At 40.8% G+C, this 25,625-nt stretch overlaps 1 protein-coding gene and 1 long non-coding RNA gene across 3 annotated transcripts; one reads left to right on the top strand and one right to left on the bottom strand.

Moving 5' to 3' along the window:
- Positions 1–212: 212 nt before the first annotated feature.
- Positions 213–2,913, bottom strand: LOC114605108 (uncharacterized). The gene is made up of 4 exons (XR_013394673.1): positions 2,789–2,913; positions 2,332–2,536; positions 1,995–2,182; positions 213–1,192 (listed from the first exon to the last, which is right to left on the bottom strand). It is a non-coding gene; the product is annotated as an uncharacterized LOC114605108 (long non-coding RNA).
- On the top strand, positions 2,764–25,625 carry STAM2 (signal transducing adaptor molecule 2). 2 transcript variants are annotated; one of them, XM_028745929.2, is made up of 14 exons: positions 2,764–2,898; positions 9,261–9,345; positions 11,055–11,130; positions 11,345–11,440; positions 12,448–12,594; positions 14,107–14,176; positions 14,860–14,980; positions 17,465–17,559; positions 18,304–18,389; positions 18,532–18,619; positions 18,824–18,878; positions 19,896–20,049; positions 21,983–22,137; positions 22,256–25,625. In XM_028745929.2, the coding sequence occupies exons 1-14, from the start codon at positions 2,859–2,861 to the stop codon at positions 22,470–22,472; spliced, it is 1,485 nt and encodes a 494-aa protein (XP_028601762.2). In that variant the 5' UTR covers positions 2,764–2,858; the 3' UTR covers positions 22,473–25,625. The 2 variants fall into 2 exon arrangements, with proteins under 2 accessions (XP_028601762.2, XP_028601753.2); XM_028745920.2 differs by having other exon boundaries at positions 14,794–14,980.

Genomic DNA, 25,625 nt, shown 5'->3' with positions numbered 1-25,625 from the left:
GATGAACAATGGGGATCTGAACAGAATTCAAGATGGCAGCCAATATGACATTCCCCAGGTCCTGAAGGACCATTTCTCCTTCAGGGAAAAATATCCTGCCAAGGACAGCCAAACAGGGATTTTCTTGCCAGAAAGGAGAGGTTTGATAATTAAAACCACCACGAAATTTGCTGAGCAAGTCCTATGAGGAATACAAACAAACATAAGAGATGTCACTCAAACAAATGTAATTTTATTGGAATCTGAAATACAGAAATGACAATGAACACATTTTTGTGCAGAGAGACTAACAAGTCAAAGAAATAAGGATGGATGTTTTTAATAAACTGGATGCCAACAGCACTATGTATTAAAGTTAGAGGGCATAATATAATTTTAAAAATACCATTACTGGATCTAAAGCCCAGGAATTCACTAATGTGGAAGTGAATACTGCTGCCCTTGCTGGTACAGTTGTCATTTTCATCAGTGACTCTTGGGCAGAAAAAGTGCCCTGTGTAGCCAATATTTCCTTTCCATGAACAGTTTTCTTCTCCTTTGCCATAGCTGATTCCAAGCAGATTCATGATTTGTGTTGCTTATTTACCACATGTTAAGTGCGTGTAACAAGATGCAGCACAACTAGCTCTGTAACTGGCTGTTGAGTGAATAAGCCTGCTAGTTAGAGACAAGTAATCAAACTTTTGTTGACATAGACTCCGGTAATATTTCTGCAAATCCTATAGCTCTGTCAAACCTTCACAGCAGGGCTTAAGCTGAAAGCTGTAACATGAAACATGTTTGGGTTTGGATCAAAGTCCTCCAGATCATTCAGAGAGTCATTGGGATTCTTAGACATGCCCGCCCGCTTTCCCATACGGTTAGGTATCATGTTCTCACAGGTATTACATTTAAGCTCATAGCCAAGCCCTCTCCAGAAATGGATGCATGGCTATGAATGCATGTTCTTGGATCTGTGAAATGAAACTATATAAAGCTTAGCAAGATTTATGCACTACTATAAATGCATATGCTCTAAACAGTTTACATGAAATGGTATAAAGCATTCATTAAAAATAGCAGTGGGTGGAACTCAACATTGTGCTAAGGCAATCAATCCGACATGGGAAATATTTGGGGTAGCCAGATGGAACAGTCTCTCCTTTCCTTCCTTTGTGCAGCTTTGGAGGTTCTATCAAACCGATCCGTGAGGCTGGAGTGGGGTGTGTGTGTGAAATAAAAATAGACTTTAAAAGAGTAGGCATAATAAAATTATCAGAATTATCTCTGAGATCATCTGGAGGAGTGTCATTAGTTGCCCCTTGTGTTTCAGAAGCCCAACTAGTTTCAACCTGAGGTTGGACATTTAATGTCATCGGTCCCATGCTGTCGAAGACTTTTCCAGCTAAGATTCAGCTTCTAGATTCAGCTGGTATTCTCACTGACAACTTACAGGTACTTATTTGAAGACTGTTTCTTGTGTCAACAGCCCTATTCAGTTGTTTACACTTTTTAAAGATAAGCCAGTCATTTTTATGATTATTCTGTATTGTTTTCATTATGCTTGTAAATTTTTTTGTACAGTCTACTGATATTTTATGTGACGGGTGGGCTATAAATACTAGCATAAATAAAAAATGGGTAATAAATAAGAATATAAATAAAAAAGCAGATTTTAAGAACAAAAGTGCATGTTAAAATTACATTTCTTGGCAGGCTTGCCGGAACAAAAAAGTTTGAAGCAGAACATATGAACTATGAACTTTCTCTTGATCAAAATAGGGATGTCCTATTCCATAGTAATAATAATTTTTTTACTTTTTACACTCTACCCATCTGACTGGGTAGCCTCAGCCCCTCTGGGTGGCTGCCAACATATGTAAAAACATAATAAAACATGAAACACTTAAAAAGTTCCTTATACAAGGCTGCCTTCAGATGTCTTCTTAAAAGTTATATAGTTACTTATTTCCTTTGTTCTAGTTTCGCATACAGTTAATTCAATACCCTCCAACCTTTCTCCAATGACAATAGGGATCAAATAAGAAACCGGGGCGGCTGCTGTAAATTTGGGACCGTCCCTGGAAAATAGAGACACTTGGAGGGTCTGCAGTCTGCACTGATCCCACTGATGTCCATCTGAACTCTGCGAAATGTGCCACGTTCACACGGAAACAGATGCCACAGATTCCAACCGCACCTGCTGCGAAGTCAATTAAAAAAGCAGCCTTAATGCCAAGCGAACGTGCAGCGCAGGGCTGGCGCCACAATTCCCGAAAGCGCCATTGCTTTCTCTGCCAAGCTTCTGCCTCCTGCCCTCTTCCCCCTAGAAGTCGCTCTGCCACTTCTCACCTCTATGGTTGAAGCCCCCTCTACATTTTGCATTGGAATTGCCAGGTGCGCGCGACTCTTCCATTCCCCCCCCCACACACTCCCTAACTCTGCTTGATGGGTCTTCTGTTCAAGGACCAACCGACGCAGGGTGCCCAACGAACCGCCTGCCTGTTCCTTCCCCTCTTCGTCTCCTCCCTTCGGAAACGGCGACGTCGGGATGAACCTGCGGGATTCAAAAGAGCCCATGCCTAAATTCCCTTTCTCAGCCCTTATGGATCGGCCCTCTCGCCTTCCTTCCCGCGCCAGGATAACTCAGGCGACTGTGTAGACGAACCGCAAACTGGGGGGGGCGGAGACGGAGGCGAGGTGGGGTCCTTACGGAGCGGGCGGAACAGGAAGGAGAGCGGAAAGGGAGCCGAGGGCGGGGCGGAGCTGTGCTGAGACGGGGTAGCTGCGCACCGAGTCGCTTCCTTACCTGGGGGCAGCAGCCGGGCCCGAGCGCCCCGGAGGGTTCGCCGTTCGCCGCCATTATTATAATAGCCACCATGCCTCTCTTCGCCTCCAACCCCTTCGAGCAGGATGTGGGTGAGTCCCGGCGGGTGGGATCTGCCGCCCACCCCCCTCCGCCTGGGAAAACGGGGTCGCGAGGGGTCGCCGGGCTTCAGCAGGCAGCCCAAGTGTCCACGGGAAAGAGGGGCCGGGGCTCCAGGGCGCCGCGCCGAGGCAGCTGACCCCGGGGCGGGGCCGGGAGGGAGAAGGGAGGAATGAACCCGGCGATCCCTGTTTCCCGGGAGGCTCTCTTGGGCAAGAGGCCCGGTGACACAACCGGCAGTTCCTGTTCGCCCCGGGGGACGACGTTGCAGCAGCGCTTCTTGGGTGGGGGGTCCCCGGGGTGGGGGTGGGGGGTTCTCGTATGGACCAAGGCCGAGGGGCGCGACCCTGGGCTCCCTCGTTCCTTTCCTCTCCACCCCCCCCCCCCGCCCTCACAATTGTTTTGGGTTACAAACACTAAAGGAAGCCGCTAGAGACCTTTCGGGAAGTTTTTGTTGCGTTGAGGTTTCAGTCTTGGGCTGGCGAATAAGAGGGGCGTCTAGTGTTGGGGATCGATGCCGGGGTGGAAGCGGGCACCTCTTAAATATAAGAGGGGTTGGTGGGGGTTGAGAATGTCCGCAGGCGCTCAAAGCTGCGGTGAAGTTATTCCTCTTCCCTGCGTTAGAGAGTTGTTTGGCCCGTTTCTTAGATACATAGAGAAATCGCGTTCGTTTATTCCCCAGACCTGGTGCTCCTTCTATTAAATATCTCGTTGGCTGTGAGCTACCTAGAGGAATACAGTGGTACCTCGGGTTACATACGCTTCAGGTTACATACTCCGCTAACCCAGAAATAGTGCTTCAGATTAAGAACTTTGCTTCAGGATGAGAACAGAAATCGTGCTCCGGCGGTGCGGCAGCAGCAGGAGGCCCCATTAGCTAAAGTGGTGCTTCAGGTTAAGAACAGTTTCAGGTTAAGTACGGACCTCCGGAACAAATTAAGTCCTTAACCTGAGGTACCACTGTAAGGGCAAAAGTCCCCCCCAATCATCCATTGTTCTAGGCGCGTTTTTGGGACTGGGAATTTCATGAGTGCCAGCAGTTTCTGAGCTTTGCACCTAAGATTTCAGATTAAAACTGTAGAGTGGAAGGAAAGGAGGACCTTTTTCTGCCTCCCCACTTCCAGCAACTCTCCGAAAACTGGAGAAGAGATCCTGTTAAGAATATTGGTGAGATAGGCAGGGGAAGATCCAAAAATAACCGTAATATTTTGCTGCAGTTCATTCATTTCCAGCTTTGTAGTCTTGTTACAAAAAATCATGCCTAGATGTTCTGTTGTTGCGCCCATAACCCAGGTTTAAGGTGCCATTTAGCTCCTAGCTTTTATATCTCCGTTTCTAACACTGTCCATCGCCACCACCCTGGTGCAAGACTGGAACTGAGAACTAATAGCTTGCTGAAACTCTAAGATGAACAAGGGTTTTAACCTGGCGGGTAGTTCCAGCAGTTAAACTACTGGATCGCTTCGTTCATATGCATTCAGGCCATAATGGTGCTGGAGACAGAGATATGTGGCAGTTTCTCATGCAGTTCCTTCTCCCAATATATCGTATTGACATAACTGTTCAGATAACTGGGAGTAGGGGACTGGGAAAATAGGCAGGGAGTCTTGCATGGCTGACCTTGGTTTGACAACCTAGACATTGCAAGAACAGATATGCTTGTACCAAAACTTCTGGAAGTATTGAGACCAGACTCCTTGCACTCATTTACCTTCTGTGCGAAGGTACAGTTAAATTATTCAAAAACAGACTTCTAGAGATTTAATCTTAACCTTGTGCCTTCCTATACTTTCACTGTACTGTCTCTCACTCTGTCAAATAAATGTGTTTTGGATCTTAAATAAATATTGTTAGTGGTCTTGGTAATAATTTGGATGCCTTGGAAGGAACACTACACCTGGAGTTTATTAGTCAACAGACCATATATCAACAGACATGACAGGACACTTTTCTCCTCATTTACAGTGACATCAACTGTGGTCAGCTGCTTGCTTTTGTCATTCCTGGTTGGTGGATATTTTGAAACCTGAGAACAGGCACCTTTTTTACAAGCTGTCTTGTGCTGTAAAAGTTGTGAAATTAGTGGCATTAACCTCTGTGTGTCTTTCAAACTTAGGCCTAAAGGGGGGGGGGAGCATTGCTTCCCACATTCTCTAGTAGTATCTGCAATGGGATTTTAAATTGTGTGTTGCTGAAACCACTATTTCAACAAAAATGTGTAAGAAGAAGAAGAGTTTGGATTTAATATCCTGCCTTTCACTCCCTTTAAGGAGTCTCAAAGCGGCTAACATTCTCCTTTCCCTTCCTCCCCCACAACAAACACTCTGTGAGGTGAGTGGGGCTGAGAGACTTCAAAGAAGTGTGACTGGCCCAAGGTCACCCAGCAGCTGCATGTGGAGGAGCGGAGACGCGAACCCGGTTCCCCAGATTACGAGACAACCGCTCTTAACCACTACACCACACTGGCAGGAAAATAATCTTGAATCTTTTCTGTAGCTTCCCTGCACACGTATGCGTGCACTGTACTGAAGTTTATTGCTTTTGACAATTATTTTTTTTAGATCTAAGGGGTTCTTTAAAAATCACAGAGCAATTGGATATCTTAATACTCTATTGTAGATGGTAATTCAGATACTCTTAGAAAATGTGGGAAGCCAAAATACATGGATGACAGTGCTCTCTTCTGCTAGAGGTTCAGCTGTTGAGCTTCCTAGCATAAGGCTAATATGTAGGGAGTTGAACGCAGATGGACTTTGATTTCTGGCACAAGCTCTTCTTCAGTCAACATTATTAAAAGCATACACCAGTTACATCAAACAAAAAAGTTAAGTGATTTGCTCGCTCTTCATAAAACACCATGAGAGTGGAAAAGATAGTAATGTACTGTAGTTGGGGGAAAGTATTCTCTTATGATCCATTCCTTTTCTGTTATAGAGATTGCTTTATATGCATATAATAGAGCAATCTGGAAACCTGCCAATCTTTCATGTCAGATGATAGGACTCTGTTGGTCCCTATGTCCTTACAGAAAAATATACATGGTTCAACAACCTTTGCTTTAGGCTAAGCAGCTCTTTTTCATGAAGGCTGATTGCATACACACTGAGTTGATAATATAGGATACCTGAATTAAGTGGAGAATGAATTGGCATTTCTATTATTGGAGACTAGAATATTTAATTGAATTAATTACCAGAAACCAGCAAATTTGCTAGATCACTTAGTAGAAATGTGAATGCTTTAAATATGCTGATCATCTGGATGTGTTTTGTTGAAACCTGCAGTCTTTTTTTTATAACTTGTTGCAAGCTAGTCAGGATGTATGCTTTAGTAATTGGCTCACAATTGTTTTTTGTTTTGTCATACAATAAGACACCTTTTATGTGTTGGCGGCTATCTTTATTTAGTATTTGGATCCAAGAAAATATAAGATGATCAAGTCCTCTGTTCTTTCTCCAAACCAAGTAGATCCCTATAAGTATGCATTGCCTTGCTAATTTGCATAGTATCTTGTTAAACTGCACAAGTTTAACGTGGTTCTCCATCTGGCAGGCATATTGTTGTTTAAAAAGGTAGTTACAACTTCAGTTAGTGCAAAGAAACAGGTGTCCGTGTGTATAGCCCTAGCTTAGTGAGGTACCACACATAGAAAGGGATGCTGCATTGATAGTCGATTTCCTTTTCTCTCTCCTTTACCCACCGTATAGTTGATCATTGCAAAGAAGGCTTTATGAGCACAGTCTTAGCAGCTGAGTCAGGGGAAGGAACCGTGTACAGTACTTCCCACAATTTCTGCTAGAGACAAACACAAACATGGAAGCATTGGAAATGGGAACAAATGTGCACATAGCGTTTTACTCCAATTAGAACCTTTCTCAGTCATACATTTATTTAAAGTGTGATAGTTCCTAGTACAATATAATTTTGTTAGCTTTCAGTGAGTCCCCCCCCCTTTTTTTTACTGAAAAGTTGATATTTCTGTGATATCTAGCTTAATCGGGTATGTTGAAGTTAATGGAAGTACTAATTGTTTGATTTTACAATGTATGGGCCTTCCCCAACACAGCTACCCATCAGGTCTCACTGTTATATGATCTTCTGATAGTTATAGCACAGTTCACTTTTTTCTGAATGCATAAATCCTAAAAGATTTACAGTACTTGTAGAATGGATAAGAATTCTTTATTCTCCTAGGAGTACCACCCCTAATATTTCTGCTTGAATTAACTGTTCTGCATGTGCCTCCTGATCGGAGCAATGGTTGAGGCAGCAAAGCAATTGGCACTTCCTGTGTTACATCTCTTAATTGGGGATGACTTGGATGCAGAAGTAGGGCAGCAGGAACTGTATCAGGAAGAGACAAGACCAGAGGGTTAAACATTCCAAAATAAAACAGTCAACCTACTTTTGTGGGTGGATATTTCAGGCACACAGGAGCCTTTGATTTCCTGTGCCATACAGCTTGGAACTTAACTGCCTTAGCGTGGAATTTGAAAATTGGTGGATAAAAATCAAGGCAAAACATGAATACACTTATTTCTGAAACTCAGTATGTATATATATGTGTGTGTAATATTTTATTAAAGCTTTTTCATAATACAATAAGCTAAAATAAACTAATAGAAATAAATACAAAAACAGAGAAAGAGAAAAGAAAACATAAGAGTCCTCTCTCAAAGGTAGCTCTTAACCCTTGTCACCCTCAGAAAGTGGTGGAGCCTCCCAACTCTCACCTGGGAACTTTTTCTTCTTCTCTCATCCTGGGAGGTCTTCCCTTCCCGGCCTCTCACTCAGGGTCCTTCCACCAATTCAGGGTCCTTTGTGTGTGTGAAATCCTTAGACCCCAATAACAGCCCGGAGCAGAGGACACCAAAGAAAAGAAAAATAACCAAAGAGAAGTAAACTCATTTTCAAACCACCTTCTGATGTTCTTTTAACAGAGGAACAACAGAGGAAGTTACTTTATGATGGAGTTAAACCATTCATCCATCTATCTCAGCATGACTGGCATCAGGTCTCCAGAGTCTCTGCTGAGGTTTATGTCTATCCCTACTTGGAGCTGCTGGGAATTAATCCAACCCAGGATCTTTTGCATGCAGTGCAGATGCTCCACAACTGAGCCATAACCCTTTGATTTAATAGCCCTTCTTTGATAGCAGGGGGCAGTGCAAAATTATGGAATGGATCGTTCTATATCATTTCACAGCTGTTGACTAGGGATAAGGAAGATCTGGCTTTCTGGATGTTGTTGGATTCCAACTCCCAATTATCAGGAATTATGGAAGTTGCAGTGCAGCGGAGTTGGGAGCACACCATTGATGCTGTTGGCAATGGTTGGCAGTGCTATGCTTTGAAGTTGCTGTAAAGGAGGAGTCTGTTAACAAACACACAGATCAGATCTTGAGAGTCTCTCACACATCGCTTGGACAGACGGCAATTTCAAGAGAATTTACAGTTTTCACAAGGGAAATGCCTCATTTATTTGCCTATGATTTCCGAGCTCTAAACAAAGTTCTGTGAGCCAGTGCTGGTGCTTGTTCAAGCTTTGTTTTGTCCCTACTTCTTGCCCAATAAATGGGTTGAATCCCATTCATGCTGTTGTGCAAGTGCTTTGGAGCCAGCAGGAGGTGTCCATTAAAGGGAAGGGAGTGATCTTTGCCAATTTCCCCCATCCTCCTGTAAGTCCTGAACCCTCCAGAACAGATTCTCAGGGAAGTTGAGAGCTGCAGGAGGTGGGTCGGGTCATCTTCCAGCTTCTACTCCAGCTCCACAAAGAAGAGAATTAACTCCAGCGCTTCCCTAAGATGCAAAGTAGTTATTTGATTTGTAAATATGTTTAAGAAGTTTTAAGTTGTTGCCTTAAAGGCAGCAACATTACTTGCTGTAAGCCAATCCTGCTGTAATCTCTTCTCCATTATATTATGAAAGAACTGAGAATTTTAAAAACTAAATACTTGTGCTGCAAGCTGCTTTTTGGACATGCCCATCCTACAGTTTGGTTGAAAAAAAATATGAATAGCAGATACATTAGACTTGTACCCACCTCTAAAGAGTTAATGTACAAAATTTCATATGTTTACACTTGGGTAAAGGAGGTATGAAAGATATGCCTTTTCAGACTAAACAGATCACATAAAATGATGACCTTGTAACTGCAGTTCTGTGAGGAGGTTTTTTCCATCACACTGAGAAATGTGTGTGTCCTTATGGTGGGAACGAAAAAACTGCTTTTGAAGTTTATAGCTTTGGGAGCATATACAGAATAAAAAGCAGTTGTTTTGCTAGTGGCAGTTCTAACAGAGAGTATATGTGTTTGAAAAGGTGTCGATTCTCAAAGCACTATTTTTCTTTATAGAAAAAGCCACAAATGAGTACAACACAGCTGAAGACTGGGGAGTTATTATGGATATATGTGACAAAGTTGGAAGCACTCCTAATGGGTAAGACACTTCGTCCTGCCTGCCAGCTCTCGCTGAATGTCATTTTATGTTTCTGCTGAGTAATCTGTGTTTCCTGTGCCCAGATCTGATAGGTAGCTCTATTCATTCCAGTCAATTCAGGCTGGTATACACAGTAATGTGCTTATGTTAAAGCTCATCTTGTATAAAAAATCAGATCCATTTAAGATGCAAAGAGAAAATGTAACTAGGTCAGTTGAGAAACTGTCCAGGTTGTTAAGTAAATTCTCTTTCTGTTGTGAAGTAGCAGAATTTTTTTAACCTAGAGTTTCCAGTAAATGCCAGTGTTGTTTAGATGAACTTTTTTTCCTTGTGATTGTCTTCCAGAACTCTCGGGCTCTTGGTTCTCATTCTTTTTGGCAGCTTTTATTTTTATTTTTTTTACCAAAAATGCATGCAAGATTTTGCTTGCTTTCAGACTAAATTGTAAGAAGAAGTAAAATGTGTGCTTGGATGTGACTGTGCTTTATTCAAGCTTTGAAAGCATTTGGTACCTATTCTGTTTGAGCAAGCTAAAAATGTATACCAAATTGTGTTTAATGATATTGCTTTGTTTTTTTTTTACCAATCCACCTTCTGGTGGCAAATAGCACTGCCTAACTTAAAACTACAATTTTGCAAGGGCTAAAAGCTGCCAAAAGACGGGAGAGATGAGGCCTTTTCAGACCTTCAAATTCTGTATTGGATCAGCATGTGAAAGGGGAGCAGAGATGTATCTCCTGGTTGACAGTATGTGTGCAGTTTATAACCCTGCCTTTTCAGGGTTCCCAGTCTTGCGGAGAAAACCTTTAGTGTGTAGGCTGTCTGAACACAGATCCTATCAATGTGTGGAACAAGGGGGTAATTAATAGGTGTGATCCAGCTTCCCATTCACACATTGACTCTATGCAGAATTTGAAGGTCTGAAAAAAAAGGCTGTTGGAGCTTCCCTTTGCAACATGAATGGTAGGATTGTGTCCCAAAACTTTGGTTTTCAGTGTCTTTTTCCTTCCAATTTTTCCTGTCTCCTTTTCAGTTAAGTCAAGTGTGGGCAATCTTGTTGATATTCATTTGGAGAAGGTAGTCGGGGTGTGTGTGTATGATCAGAGTGCACCCCTTTCTCAAACAAGAGCGTACACCCACCATCACCGTCCATTCACACAAACACACACTCCGTCCTCTCCCTCTTCTCTCTCACATACACACGACCTGGAGAGATCTGTGCCACTGTTTTCCACATATTTCATGTTGCAGGCTCACCCCATCAGTGCCAGAGAAAGAGCTTTGAGCAGGCCTGCCTGATGGCCCTTCTCTTTCTCCACTCCATGGTCTGCTCTGTGAGAGTGGGGAGGGAGCCACCAGTCTTGAGAAGAACAGAGTTGAGTGAAGGAAGTGGGAAGATGCTGGCTCTTCCACCTTCAACTCTGCTCTTTTTAAGGCTGCCCACCCCCATCCCGTCAGCTCTTTGTGTTTTTAGTACAGCTAAGAGAGAAAACCCTGGAGTCCACAAAGTAATGGGATGTCTTCCCCGTTGCCCAGAGCAACCAAAAGTCACTCCAGGTGTCAGAAGAAGGGGGTGGTCAGGGGAGGTGCCCAACTTTGGGTGGCAGTGACAGGAAGATTGGGGGGGGAGGGGAATAGGCCTGCAGGTTGCCATCATGTGAATTAAGTTATTGAAATAAGAGTCTGAAAAATGATATTGTTTTATCTAGAGCAAAAGATTGCCTCAAAGCCATTTTGAAGAGAGTAAATCACAAGGTACCCCATGTTGCTCTGCAGGCACTAACTGTAAGTATAATACATACTTATTTTATGAAAAGGGTTAAAACAGTTCTTTTTAATCATAAGGCAATACTAGATGATCGCTTTTGAATTCTATTTAATATATGTAGATGATGTAGTAAATCTTTGTTATGGCCAATACCTTTCGTCACTGCTTACACCTTGTATTTTATGTGATTATTTTCATCTACTAATTTTTGCCTTCAATTTTACTTGTTAGCTATTGGGAGCCTGTGTTTCAAACTGTGGAAAGATTTTTCACTTAGAAATCTGTTCTCGCGACTTTGCCAGTGAAGTACGAGTTATTATAAACAAGGTAAGGTTCTAATATGCTCCATATTTAATAAAAGCCAATGGGGAGAAATTCATTGTTATGGTGTCTATGCATCTGTCCAATACACTGCTGATATTTAACTTAGGTTGCAGAAAGGGACAAATTAAACAGAATTGATAGGGCAGAGAGATGAGTGGAAGAGACTAAAACATGAAATGATTTTCCACAGCAGTATTCCATTATGGACTGCAATGAAGAAAGCGTAACATGCAGTATCTGAATTGACAACTGTCATGCAGGAATGACAGACCGTGAGAAATCAGGTAGATCTTAACCCTGCATAGTAGTAGAGCCGGAAGAGCAAAATATTTGTACGTAAGCACATAATAAACCCGAATAATGGTATTTATAACCAGTAGGAGCCAGCGGGGGCATGTTACTCACCCGTCTTCTGAATACAGTGTGTTGCTTGCTGCAGCAGGGAGTTCAACACAGTGCAGGCCGAGTGCGAATACAGTGTTGGGCCTCTTGGACTGGCTCTGCTGTGGCATCTGAGCCACCCTACCCCTGCCATGTCCCATTCCCTCTCAGTAAGCAGCAGCAACATGCTCAGTTTGGAAGATGGGGAGCAACAGATCACACCCACACACCCAGTTCTACATGCTGCTATTGCGTATGTGAACATGTTGTGGACATATTATCAGTGCTGCATTGACCTCTACATTTTAGTACGAGGCAATTTAAACATAGGCCATGATCCAAAGAGCTAGTTTAGCCATGTTCAAGGACCTGGCTGTGCCTAATGGCATTTCTTTCCTTCAGGGGGCCTTTCCCCACCTTAAGCAGCCGACCCTTACACCATTTCATAATTCCTTTTTTTTTTTTTAAACTCCCTTCGGTTTCGGAAGAGGTGTGGCGCAAGCCCCAAATCCCCTCAGGCCTTCAGAGCTAATTTGGGTGGTTCTTTGGCTCCTAGCCACAATGCTTTAAAAATCAGAATTCGCCTTGTAGATTGTGCTATAAAACCGGGCTTGTTTGTGTCTTTTTAGGGTCATCCTAAAGTATGTGAAAAGTTAAAAGCTTTAATGGTTGAATGGTCAGAAGAATTTCAGAAAGACCCACAGTTCAGTCTAATATCAGCAACTATTAAATCTCTTAAGGAAGAAGGGGTTACATTTCCTACCTCTGCATCACAGGTAAGAGGCTATAGTTATAACTTTTTTGGCATGTTTACAATTTTGCAGATACATGAGGACATTTTAAGTAAAACGCAGAATATTTTGACATGCTTGATTTTCAGCAAATGCCTGGTTTTCATAGCGAGACAGAATTTTACCCTGCATCTGAATAAACTATTATCAAATGTATATTTCATCCTTTTAAAAAGATTTTTATTTCCTGGCTAGTTTACAAATATCTAAATATACTCAGTCATTTAAGAAATGCTATTAAAACAACATAATTTTATGCTATGATCCTTATTGCCAAGATGGAGAACTGTAGCATAGCTAAACTCATGACCCTGATGAATGTAGATGCATATAGTGGGAACTTTAAAACCAAGCCCCACCGACTGCTGTTTATTGTATCGATCTGCTAATGAATTCCAAACCTCAACAAAAAGAAGGGGTGAGTGGGTTGTGGTAGCGCTATGAAAAATCAGTATGTGTGACAAACTATTTGCCATACAGGGCAAAAGAAACAGGAGGAGGACATCAGCAGGTGCTAGAAAGCAATGTATTTTGAAGAAATACTCTGGTCTAATGCATTTTTTGGAGGGAAACTTTTCAAGGTTTGCTCTGCTTACTCAGTTACCGACTTGGGTCACTCTGGAGGCAGCGAGCAAAGGTGCTTGGAGTGGGGGGAATCGTGGATCAGTATTACTTGTGACAGGGCTAACCTGCATGTATTGTGATGCTAGTACCAAATACTGACTCTGCCTTACAAGGTTTTTGTAAGAATTACTGAAATAATGTAGATGAAGCACTTTGAACTCGTGAAGTACCCTCAAAATAGGGAGCCAAGGACCAAATTGATGTGTGCAATAAATTTATTTATACATACATACATACATACATACATACCCAGCCACTCTGGGAGGCTCCCAACCGAATATGAAAAACACAGTACAGCCTTAAACATTAAAAACTTCCCTAAACAGGGCTGCCTTCAGATGTCTTTTAAAAGTAAGATAGTTGCTTGTTGCCTTGATATCTGACAGGAGGGCATTCCGCAGGGCAGGTGCCGCCACCAAGAAGGCCCTCTGCCTGGTTCCCTGTAACCTCACTTCTCACAGTGAGGGAACCGCCAGAAGGCCCTCGGCACTGGACCTCAGTGTCTGGGCAGAACGATGGGGGTGGAGACGCTCCTTCTGGTACGAGCGAGCACATGAGTCCAAACTCATTCACGTAATACTTAGCCTTAGGTGTAACTCTCTTGAGGCTTGAGTTGGCATTTTGTCTAGAGACAGTATATACCATTATCTTGTGACTGAAATGCTGAAAGTTGAGATGACACTGAAGAGTTCTTATCCAAAGTCTGTGTTCCTAGCACCTCTTGAGATTCCAGTCCTTTCTTGTTTTAAACAAGTTTTAAAAATGCTTAGCGCAAGGCAGCTACATCAGTATCACTGCTGTTTTTAAAATACAAGCAAATATAGAACTTTTTCCACTTGGTGAGGTATATTAATATTGCCAGTACATTTACAGAGTCCCTCAGCTGTTGCCAAGAATGGTGCATCATCAAGCAAAAACAAAGAGGATGAAGATATAGCTAAAGGTAAAGTATTAGTCACCATGTATCTTGAGCAATATAACATTTAAAGTGTTTCTAAGCTTATGCTTGGAGATGTGTTTTGATGCCTAAAATGCACAACATGTTCCATTTAAAGAAGACTGAACAATGAGGTGGAAATGGGTTAGGAAATGGAAGACAATGAGAGGATTGAGCAGTTATTTTCTTAAGGGGGCAAGGAGTAGGGAAAATTCAAGTTTTATACCTCAGAAAATGCATATTCTTTTGGAGCTCTTCTTCCCTTTAATTGAGCTCTTGGGATGCTTGACTCTTCTAACAATTTTCTGTTAGTGTTGTCATTCTGTTTTGATAGTTGTCAAGAACTGACATTAGTTTCTAAAGCTTGTAAGCAGCTTGAGGTCTGAGACCTTTCACGCTTATAGCAGTGGTGAACGACTTAAGAAGCTCTTTGTGAGCTGGAGTAATCCAGCTAATTTACACGAAATTATATTGCAGTGTATAGCACTTTATTAATATCCTTAACAATAAATAAATAAATAACTAGTTACCTTATGGTAGAAAATAAAATAAAACTGCTATTAACACATTTCATCATTATTTGGAACATTATAAAAGGCATTTCTTTGTTTTCCAAACCATAGCTATTGAATTATCTTTGCAAGAGCAAAAACAACAAACAGAAACAAAACCTTTATACCCACCTGTAGAAGTTCACCCAAGCAATCAGAAAATTTCAAGAAAGGTGCGCGCCTTATATGACTTTGAAGCTGTCGAGGACAATGAACTCACCTTTAAGAGTGGAGATATTATTGTTGTTTTGGACGACAGGTATGTTATACTTTGAGACCTCTATCTGTAGAGAGGGCTGCTGAACTAAATTTTTTTTACTGTTTAGGGAAGTTTTTTAATGACTGGTGTTTTAATGTGTTATTAATCTCCTGTTGGAAGCCGCCCAGAGTGGCTGGGGAGACCCAGCCAGATGGGTGGGGTATAAGTAATATTATATTATTATTATTATTATTATTATTATTATTATTATTATTATTATTATTATTACTATTATTATTATTATTATTATTATTATTATTATTATTACTGCTACTACTACTCTGTATGGGTTGTAGCCAACAAAGTTCTACTCAGAGTAGATCCATTGACATCAATGAACCTAAATTTGTCATGCCCATTCATTTCACTGGATCTACTCTGAATATGACTTAACATTGGATCCCACCGTGTATGCCATACTACTGCATGCTTATTATGCTTTGAACCCCTGTGATCATTGTAAAACTTCCTTGGGCACCCAAAAACCATTTAGGTAAATTCTTAAATCTTTGTGGAGGGTTTTTTCTCAAAATACAAGGGGGTTCTGTGCTTGATCAGAATCTTCATGTGTGTGTAAGCCACAAGGAACCCTTTGAGGCAAGATTAGCTTACATTCATCTTTTCATCTCTAAACTCTACAACTCTACTTTGCCCTGCTTCCCAGGCAAAGGGTGTCATCCATTGGCATCTGTGTTCTGGAGAGCCCCAATCATCTGGCCCAGATGTGGGGGGAGCCCAGGTAGGGGGAGAAGAGGGGCAGGTCCTGTTATAAGAGAGGAAATTTGCCCAGATGAATTTCATCAGTAGGATTGTTCTTCAATTGCAGGAACACATTCTTAAGCCAAACCAAAGCGCCAGGCTGCAGTATTGGTTTGGATAGAAGTTCTGTTGAAATTAATACAACTTTGAAATAGAAATGTTCTGGATTGTGATATGGACTGATACTGTAGCTGTCCCAGCTTTTGAATCATGGAGTCATTTCTTTATTGCCACCACCAGAAGTGTTCTTTAGGAACTGTGTTGTTGTTGTTTTTAAAAAGTGAGGTGCTTCCAGAGGTTTACTGATTTAAAAGCGCTTCACTCAAGTCTTGCGGAGGAAAGCATGGCGACTTTCATGAGCCTTAGACTTGTGTGATGTCCCCTCCCCTTTCTTTCTGTGTGGCTGCGAGAAAGCGTTTTCACCTGCCATTTTCAACTAACTGGTTTATAGTTGTGTTGGAACCTCAGATTGCGGTTAATCTTTATGGTGGATTATTTATTTATTTGTCTCCTGCTTACATGCCTCAATGGCTTTTGAGCAGTTTACAGCTATAAAATCAATTATGAAATACCCATGCATAATTAAAACACACAATGAAACAATTCCTTCAAAGCATTTAAAACATACATCAAAATAAGCAGTTTAAAAGTGCAATTAAAGCAATTAGATCAGGAAGTTCAAGTTCAGAGGAATGCTTGTCTAATGAGGTGTGTCTTCAAGACCTGGTGCAATGCCAGTACTGGCAAAATTGGCTGGGTTCAATTTGCTGTTCTTAATGCCCTAATCCTAATGCCCTTAATTGGGCAGAGGAGCAGAAGATAGTTTGTTGGGCAACATGCTCCAGTATTCTTAGGGACTTTTAAATATTAATAATGTAATTGTTGTTGTTGTTTATTATGCCCTGCCCATCTGACTGGGTTGCCCCAGCTGCTCTGGGCAGCTTCCAACAAAAATACAGAGGCAAACAGCGTTTGTCCGCAGACAGCTTCCGGGTCATGTGGCCAGCATGACTAAGCCGCTTCTGGCAAACCAGAGCAGCACACGGAAACGCCGTTTACCTTCCCGCTGAAGCGGTTCCTTTTTTTCTACTTGCACTTGACATGCTTTTGAACTGCTAGGTTGGCAGGAGCAGGGGCCGAGCAACGGGAGCTCACCCCGCCGCAGGGATTCAAACCGCCGACCTTCTGATCAGCAAGCCCTAGGCTCTGTAACACATGTAAAACAGCTATAGTTGCATGCTAATTCATAAACCTGAATGCATAGTAAGGATTGTATATTAAATTACTTAACTGAATTTGTTTCATTCATTCATTGTTTCATTTGTTTCAACCTCTGAGTTTTTGGGGAACACTTGTGAGATTTAAACATTAGAGAAAATAGGAAGACGGTGTCAAATACACACAGAGAACAAATATTTAGGCTTTTGCTTCTACAGGTTTTTTTAGGAGGGTTTTTTTCAAGTGTTTTCTTTGGTACCTTGTAGCAGATGCTGGGCATTTTGCTAATCTGTCCCTACAGTGCTTTGCTTGTCTTGCAGAGCAAGCGGTTGTGGTTTGTTTCTGTGGCTTTTCTTTAATGGAGTTATGAATGGCAGAAGGCAAGTTATGGAAAATATTCACTTGTAAATTAAGAGCCTATCCTAGGGATTTGTAGGGAAACAGGTGAGGGACAGTATATTGCAGTTGACTGTTTTGTGTAATAAAATGTAAATCTTTATTGCTCAGTGATGCCAATTGGTGGAAAGGAGAAAATCACAGAGGAATAGGATTGTTTCCATCTAATTTTGTGACCTCTAACTTAAACGATGAGCCTGAGTCAGGTAAGCCGAATAAAAAAAGGTGGTATTGAAAGCACTTTAAAAGTCACACATAAAGTATTATCCCAATTTGATGTAGGAACGTACCATGAAATTTAATGACTTGTCCAAAGTCACTAAGTACCCTGGGAATTGGCTCTAATCCTCTTGACTCACAATGCCTAATTGTGCTCTGATTGCTAAATCGTTTTTACCCTATGCAATATGACAGAAGATCTTGCATTTTTATGAGCAGTAACTTCCCATATGTCTTGTCAGTGGCATTATTATTTCAAGACAAGACTATTTCACTTGCTGTGAAGCCACAGATGGAGGAGGGATGAAAATGTGAGAATAGATGGTTCTTAACGCTCTGTTGCAACCTAATCAAAAAGTTTGGTGTTGCCAAACAAAAACATTGAACTATCACAAGTCAAACTGCTAAAAGTCATGATATGAAATGACTTTTAATTTGCCATCTGGGTTTTGAGCTCAGTGCATTTGTGTTTTAAAATAAGTGTCGTACACCACAAGAGCAGAATTTAAAACTTATTTTTCCGTGTGTGAAGAGTTGCTGCATGTAGGAAAACTTAAGCAGATATTTCTATCCCTGTAGCTGTATTGAACTTGGATTTGTTTTTATTGTTGGTGTTTTTGGTTTTAATTTGCTTCAGGGTGTTTTATTGGGAAGTGATTCAGAAACATAAACAAACAAACTGCTTGGAAAACATTTTAGATTGAGAAACTCATGCTATCATGTTCTCTTAGCTGCAACTGTGGAGAAAAGTTCTTCTGCTGAAGACACAACAGAAGAAGTTACAAAAGCTGAGCCGGAGCCCGTTTACATAGATGAGGTGTGTGGTTGCTTTCAACTAGTACAAAGTCTCATTAGATACTACTTCCTTGAAGAAGCTATTGAATTTTGACTGAGTTTGGGAACTTGCAGTCCTAAGAGTTCTGCATGCCTTTCTAGTGATGTTTTTCTTCGTCTTTCAGAGTAAGATGGATAAGGCATTACAGTTACTCCAGAGCATAGATCCATCGGACCCTAAACCTGATTCTCCTGATCTCCTGGATTTAGAAGGTATTTTTGATTGCCGATAAATGTGCCAGCAGTCCTATTCCAGAATCCATTGTCCTTTGTTCAATAAGCTAAGTGGCAGTCTGGGAGAAAGGTGGGAGGTGAGACTCCCCTATCACAATGCATATCAGCCCCATTTATATCACTTGCAGTCTCCTCAGCTATGAACATTTAACTGAACAAATATCAATATTTGTATATTCTCAGGTATCTGCCAACAGATGGGTCCCATGATAGATGAAAAACTAGAAGAAATTGATAGGTAAGACAGTCGAGCAATACCTGTGAGTAAAATGGGAATGTATGCTTAAGCAGCACATAGAAGACTTAAGACTGTCATGTTTTCTCTATAGACCTCTTTCAACTTATCCAGGCTTGTTTAGAAGCTTGAAACAAGACATTAGCTTTGCTGTACTTAGGCCATGCACAAGCAAAGAAGAGGACAATTCAGGCTGCAAATAGGTTTGGAATGTGGGACTCTTTGTGGGTTTACTAGAACCCACCTGTAAGATGGTGTAGGTCTAGCCATCTTTATTTGTTTCTGCGTTCCCAGCAGGTGACCACTTCCTGCAATTTGGTTGAGTGTTGAATGAAGGCATAATGGGGGAGGGATATTAACTATGGGGGTAGCGCTATCAGTAGAACAAACCAAGTGGATTTTGGTCTTTTGGAAACAGATATAAATCCCAATTATTTTCATCTTCTCTCTCCCACCCCTCACCCCCTAATGTTGTTTGGATAACTTATAAACTTAGCTGTTGAAATTTAGAAATCCTGCAGATTTAACAGTCATGTCTCCTGTCATAGCCTTCAACTATATTGTCCCCTCTTGATGGAGAAGTATCGTGGGGGTGTATAGCCAAGTTCTTACTTAAACGGTTCTGGGAATTGCTTGTGTAAAACTGCTAGCTAACTTTAGGAAGCTCATGTATCCTGTAGAGCAGCCTTTGCCAACACGGGAATCTCTCGATAACTTTGGACTAAAGGTGCTATCATCCTCAATCCATAAAGGGCAGTGGTTGGCAATGGTATGAGTTGTGGTCTACAACATCTGATGGCACTCGGTTGAAGAAGGCTGCATGATAACTATGGGAACTGAGCAAAGGGTTGGATGTGTTGCAGGGAAGCATGATGTAGAGACTCCTCCTTAGACTTGGTATTGAGAAGCAAACACCTTCTTTCCAAGTCACTTCTTAACCTCACAGGCTGCACATTAATGTCTAGCACACGGACAAGTGCATAACTGCAAACACTTGACTTAACACTCTTTTTGAACTAGGAAGCACTCGGAATTGTCTGAACTAAATGTTAAAGCCTTGGAAGCTTTGGAGCTCTACAACAAACTGATGAATGAAGCGCCTATGTATTCCTCATACTCGAAGATGCATTCTTCTGCACCCTATCCACCCACGTCCACTGGTGTTCCAGTGCAGGTCAGTGTCCCTGTCTAGCAAGGATTCTTTTAAGAACAGTTGCTGCAATGTGAGCGAGGGCCGCTGCTCCATTGACAACTTAAGATTTTAAGGTTTCTGAATCCTGCTGCATTGCATGTCAACATACACGTAAGCAAAACAGCATTGATAACTACTATTTATTTCTCCCACAGCTATTTCTTTCTTTTTTTTAACCCATGCCACATAATTAACAGATTTCGGAGAATGCTTTAATTGTAAATTTCTTGTAGGCTTGGATCCAAAGAGGGGAGCAGGTTCTGTGTTTCTCCCCCTGAATCCTAACTCCGCTTTCCTGAGAATAAGCTCCATTGATTTCAGTTAGACTTATTTCTGAGTAGGCATGGTTAAGATTGTGTTGTATGACTGTATTTGCAAAATAATTGTTTTTACACCACCTCCTTCCTGGGGGAGCTACAGTTGGGTGGGTGGGGATGTTGCAAAATAAGATCCAAGCCAGTAAGTTTTCCAAGTTAAACAATGTTTTCATTGTGGCTTTGCAAATCAGGTGGATAGATTTCCTTGTTCAAGCTTTACATTGATGAGTAGTCTAGTTAAAAGGCTTGTGGGCTAGCTGATAGAGGGACTTCGGAATTAGGCATACTGCAGTACAAAATTTTGGGTGATACACCAGCATTGCAATGTTTTTATGTTGACACCAAATAATAAGTAAAATAAAAGAGATCTGTTGGTGCACATGTTTTGAGTTGTAGTGTTGAGATTTTTGACAATGAAGTGTATCTTGGAAGTACAAAAGCAGTGTTGTCCAGTAAAGTATTGATTTCTCTTGCTTGTTCCTTTGGGCTACAAGTTCTCTGTGTGCTGAATTAAATAACTTGAAAATTCACTCCAAACACTCATGTTTGCTTTAATAAACTTAAGGGAGTGGGGAGAGGAAAATGTGCAGGCAATAATTAAGTGCAAAAAAGGGGGGGAGTGGCTGCATATATTAGGTGGATTTTACATAATCAGTGTGGAAAGAATAGTTACTATGGTAACTGCCACATCAAAGATGATGCATTTAGCTATTATGTATTGCAGTGAACTCTTAAAAATGATAGAAGATTGATTATATTGGGGGGTGAAAAGGAAATTATGAGTATTAGACATCTTAAATTCTAATATTCCTGTCATTTGAAAATAATGCTGCTTCCTGATGAGGATTAAAAACCAGTGATAGCTATAGTTAAGGGGCCAACAGTCATACTAAGAGCAGCCCCACTGAAATCATTGGATAAGTCAATTTATTTCCGTGGGTTCAATCTGAGTATGGTTTAGATGGTTATCACCTTAAGGTCCTAGTAGAATATGGCTTTTGTTGGAACAAGACCTGAATATTTTATTCGTTAGACTTTTTTCCCTACTCTTCTTCCAAGGAGCTTGGAACAACAACCATGGTTTTCTTCCCACCTACTCTATCCTCATAGTAACCTTCTGAGGCAGATTAATTTGGGGAAAACGATTGCCTAAGGCAGGCATAGGCAAACTCCGACCCTCCAGATGTTTGGGACTACAATTCCCATCATTCCTGATCACTGGTCTTGTTATCTAGGGATGATGGGAATTGTAGTCCCAAACATCTGGAGGGCCGGAGTTTGCCGTTACCTGGCAAATTTTGTGACCGAGTGAGGATTTAAGCCTGTGTATAACCACCACATCGTGATAGAAGCTTAGAGGAAGCTGCTTGAACCATGATGGTGCAATAATGACCTTGATGCTATGCTATAAAACACCTGCTCTTTCTTTCTTTTTATTCCCTCAAGGAACAATTCCTGCGAGTTTTAAAAACCACAGCTTTAGTGCAGTGCTTTTGCCACATACAAAACTGGCCATAGCTTTTGTGTGTGTGCTACCCCCTCTTGGTTTTTTACCTGTGCAATTTCAGACTCGTAATGTTGTTCTCTTTCCATTGCAGTCCTATCCCATGCACCCTCACAGTGGGAACTATGTGGTTCATGGTGTTCCTCAAGGCTACAATCCAGGAAGTGATCAGATTGGTCCACTGAGGTCCTTGCCGCCAACTATAAATTCTTCAGTAACTTCTCAGCCTGGTCAGGCAGCTTATTTAAGGTACTCCATCAACAAAGCTGTATTGAAGACGTCTTGCAAATGGCGTAATCTTTCTAGGGTTGCCGTTTGTTTCGCGTGTTGACAAAATGTCTTTTTTCCTTTTCTTTTTGTATTTCAGCACCGGTCTAGAATCCACTGCTGCTTACATGAACCAGAATTCTTGCCTTCCACCGCCTAATACAGTCCCTTATGCCCAACAAATGGGTATGCCTATGGATATGTTCACATACCAGAACAATGCATCCAGTTTGCCTCAAGGAACGTGCTATCCAGCAGTTCCAGCTCATTCCCTTACACAGCAGCGAACAAATTACCATCAACAGCCTCTCCTGTGAAAATGCAGTCTGTTCCTGAAAACAGTTTTGGATGTTGCTGACCCTTGTCATTTAAATTGTCCCTCCATTGATTTAAAAGGATGCTTCTGCTCAAGGGAAAAGACAGCCAAGCAATTTCAAAGTTTAAAAAGTTAATTCAAGTTTAACACTCTTTTTTTTCTTCTTGCAAAGCTGTTTAAATAAGGGGAGCTGCTAATGTGTTAAAAGGCCTTCAACAACCCTGCCTTGCATAGTGGTCCATCAGCTCTGCTCCCTATTTATAATGAAGCTTCTCTAGAGTAACTTTTCCTTGTGCTACGTTTCATAAGAAAAAGCTTGAAAGCAAGTTTATATGTGCAGCTCTTCCTGTTCATTCTTTCCAGAGTTTATTAATGACATTGTTTTTATGGAACCTTTAAGTCTGAAGTGGTATCTTGAAACCCAATTAGTTTAGCTAATTTGCTTTTCAGTTTGCACCCCTGCTAGAACATCCTAACAGATTGCATTTTATGATTGTACAATAAAGCAGTTGTAAATTTGGGAGAAGAAAATTCTGAATGACAGCAGTTAATGGACTTTTATGGTTTCTGCCAGATTGGATTTCTTATTTGCATTTCTCAGAAAACTAGTGCTACTTATTGCTGAGGAGTAGTTCTTATTCCCTGTCTAGGAAGAGAAGAGTCTCAAGATTGCATTTTTAGTATGGAAATTAATTTCCAAGCACAAGTTACTCTGATGGAACTAGACCTTTTGCTCTGCCATCTCTCTCTGCTTTCATTCAGTGGTTTTGCTGAATACTTATTTGCATGAAAGAGAAATCTTTCATATTGGGAAGACAACATTTATGCCGCAATTTATTCAAAGCAGCGATCTAGGAGCAGATGTCATCTTCTTGGCCTCAACTAGCAAATACACATTTTTAAGAGTTAAGCATCTAAAATAAATATCATGCAAAAATATAATTGCAGTGTTCAGGGATCAGAAAGACTCCTGCCCTGACAGAAAATGAAAGGAAAGATTCTGTGTTTTCTGTAGGTTCATTAATTCCTTGTTGACCATTTACTTATCCAGCTACTTAACATAATCATCTTTAATATATTGTTTATAGGTTACATATGGATGAACCGTACTCTGCAAGCGGGGTGGGTAGTGAAATGAACTAATGATTTAGCCTGAGCAAAAGGTAATGATGGAACACACGAAAATCGAAAGGCATTTATACTTTGGTTTCAGAGCCCTTCTGAAATATTTACCGTCTGTTGTACAAATACCTGTTATTTCGTAGTGAGGTCTGTGTTTGTCTAACTCAAACCTGCCTGTTGTCAAGTGGCCCTTTCACTTCCAATACTGGTGCTAAATAGGCTGTTCAGAAGCATGTTAGTGATCAGCTGCAGTTCCATTTTGGACCAATATTTTTGTGTGTGTGTGTGTGTGTTTTCTTCTGGAACACTTACTTGGTTGATCATCTAGCCATGGTGGTTTCCTTTCTGTCTAGAAATGGTATAGAATGGGAAATGGGGCTCAAATTAGCCTTTTCTGTTTTCAAAACTGAATTAGTTTCAAAAGGTGTTCTTTTAGAATCCTTATTAAGAGCAGTCCCAGTTTCCCCGCCGCCACCTCTCTCAGCCCAAACATTTGATAAATGAAATGAAGACTTTTTGATGAGTATGTAACTCCTTCATATTAATAAATTACATAATCAGTTTTTATTGATTCACAATCTTTGATACTACATTAAGTGGTGCCCAAATTTTGACTGTGATGTTAAGCTGAAGCAACATTTTTCATGGTATTTTGTTCTTTATATATAATATATAAATAGTATGTGTGTGTATATATATCCACTTGTCTGATATTTTATACACAACATTATATATACTTATTCTCTTAAAAAAAAAAATCAGTGAAATTTTATACATAGCTGCATTTTGCATTATTGCTAGTTGCTTACAATACATTTATGCAGGTTGTATATATGTATAAATTCTGATGTTGAAATTGTGTATTTAGTGTACTGGTGACAATGGGATCATCTTTCCCTCTTCTCTTTTCTAGACTAAAACATTATTTATTGCTGAGGTGTGATCATAATTATGCTGCCAAAGGAACTGACTACAGATTTCCATAGGGCCCAGACTCCATTGACATCAATGAGTGCTTAGCTATTGATTTGAATGGACTTCAGAATGTACTGCAGGCATACACCTATTTTTATATTAAAAGCAAATCCTTTGCTTTTCACATGTTAACTATTTAAGTAGAAATTCTGACAGTTTGTAATAAGGGTGGTATTGTGGTTTGTTTCATGGGTGTTAAAATAAGGTACAGTTTCTTCTTGGTCATTTTGTTACCTTAAATTGTATACAAATGTTTTTCCCTATCTGAATGTTGCCCAAGGGCATTTGTCCAGTCCATATTGCCACCTGACTCAAGCTTCTTCTTCTTCTTCCTCTTCCTCTTCTTCCTCTTTTTTAAAAAAGGTTAACACATAAAATTAACAATAAGTTCCCCAAGACCTTGGCATCTATATGCATTCCAGTGTTTCTCCCCCACCCCAATAAATATTTAAATGGCTAATCTTCTAAATCTTTTGCTCTTAATGTGTTTATTTGGTTTTCATTTGTACCCTTTCCATGCCCTGCAAACATCTAGCATAACCTGCTGAAAGATTGCCAGTTAAGGGATGGCTATGTCGTCATGCTATAACTGAAGACCTTTCCCTTATTATCTATGCATCATTTCTCAAGATAAGTGTTTTGCAGTGTTTCACAATGTTAAGCATAACCAGGTTTTCGTTGCTATAAACTTAGTTAATACAAGGCTTGACTGTCTTTCCCTTGGAATAATCTTAATCCTTCCATAGCAGTAGATTAAATTATTTTGCTCTTGAGCTAACTGGTGAAAGGAAAAGGGATGAAACGGAGCACTGGAATTGGTGGAATGCCTTCCAAATATGTACTGTTCAAGAAGTTCCCGTTGTGGTTGCTTGTCCATGTTCAGACTTATGTTTTCTTCCCATACCACAAAATACTTTTCTGGGTGTTTTTACACGATACTATGTTCAAGCAACCGTCAGTATTAACAATTGGAGATCTGATCATATTAAATATCCATCCAGATTCTTGTCTACAACATGTTTGGGCTGACTTGGGCAAATAAAACTTGTTTAACAAA

This window comes from Podarcis muralis, chromosome 1 (genome assembly GCF_964188315.1).
Source record: "Podarcis muralis chromosome 1, rPodMur119.hap1.1, whole genome shotgun sequence".
NCBI lineage: Eukaryota > Metazoa > Chordata > Lepidosauria > Squamata > Lacertidae > Podarcis > Podarcis muralis.
This window is presented reverse-complemented; position numbering and strand designations above follow the sequence as displayed.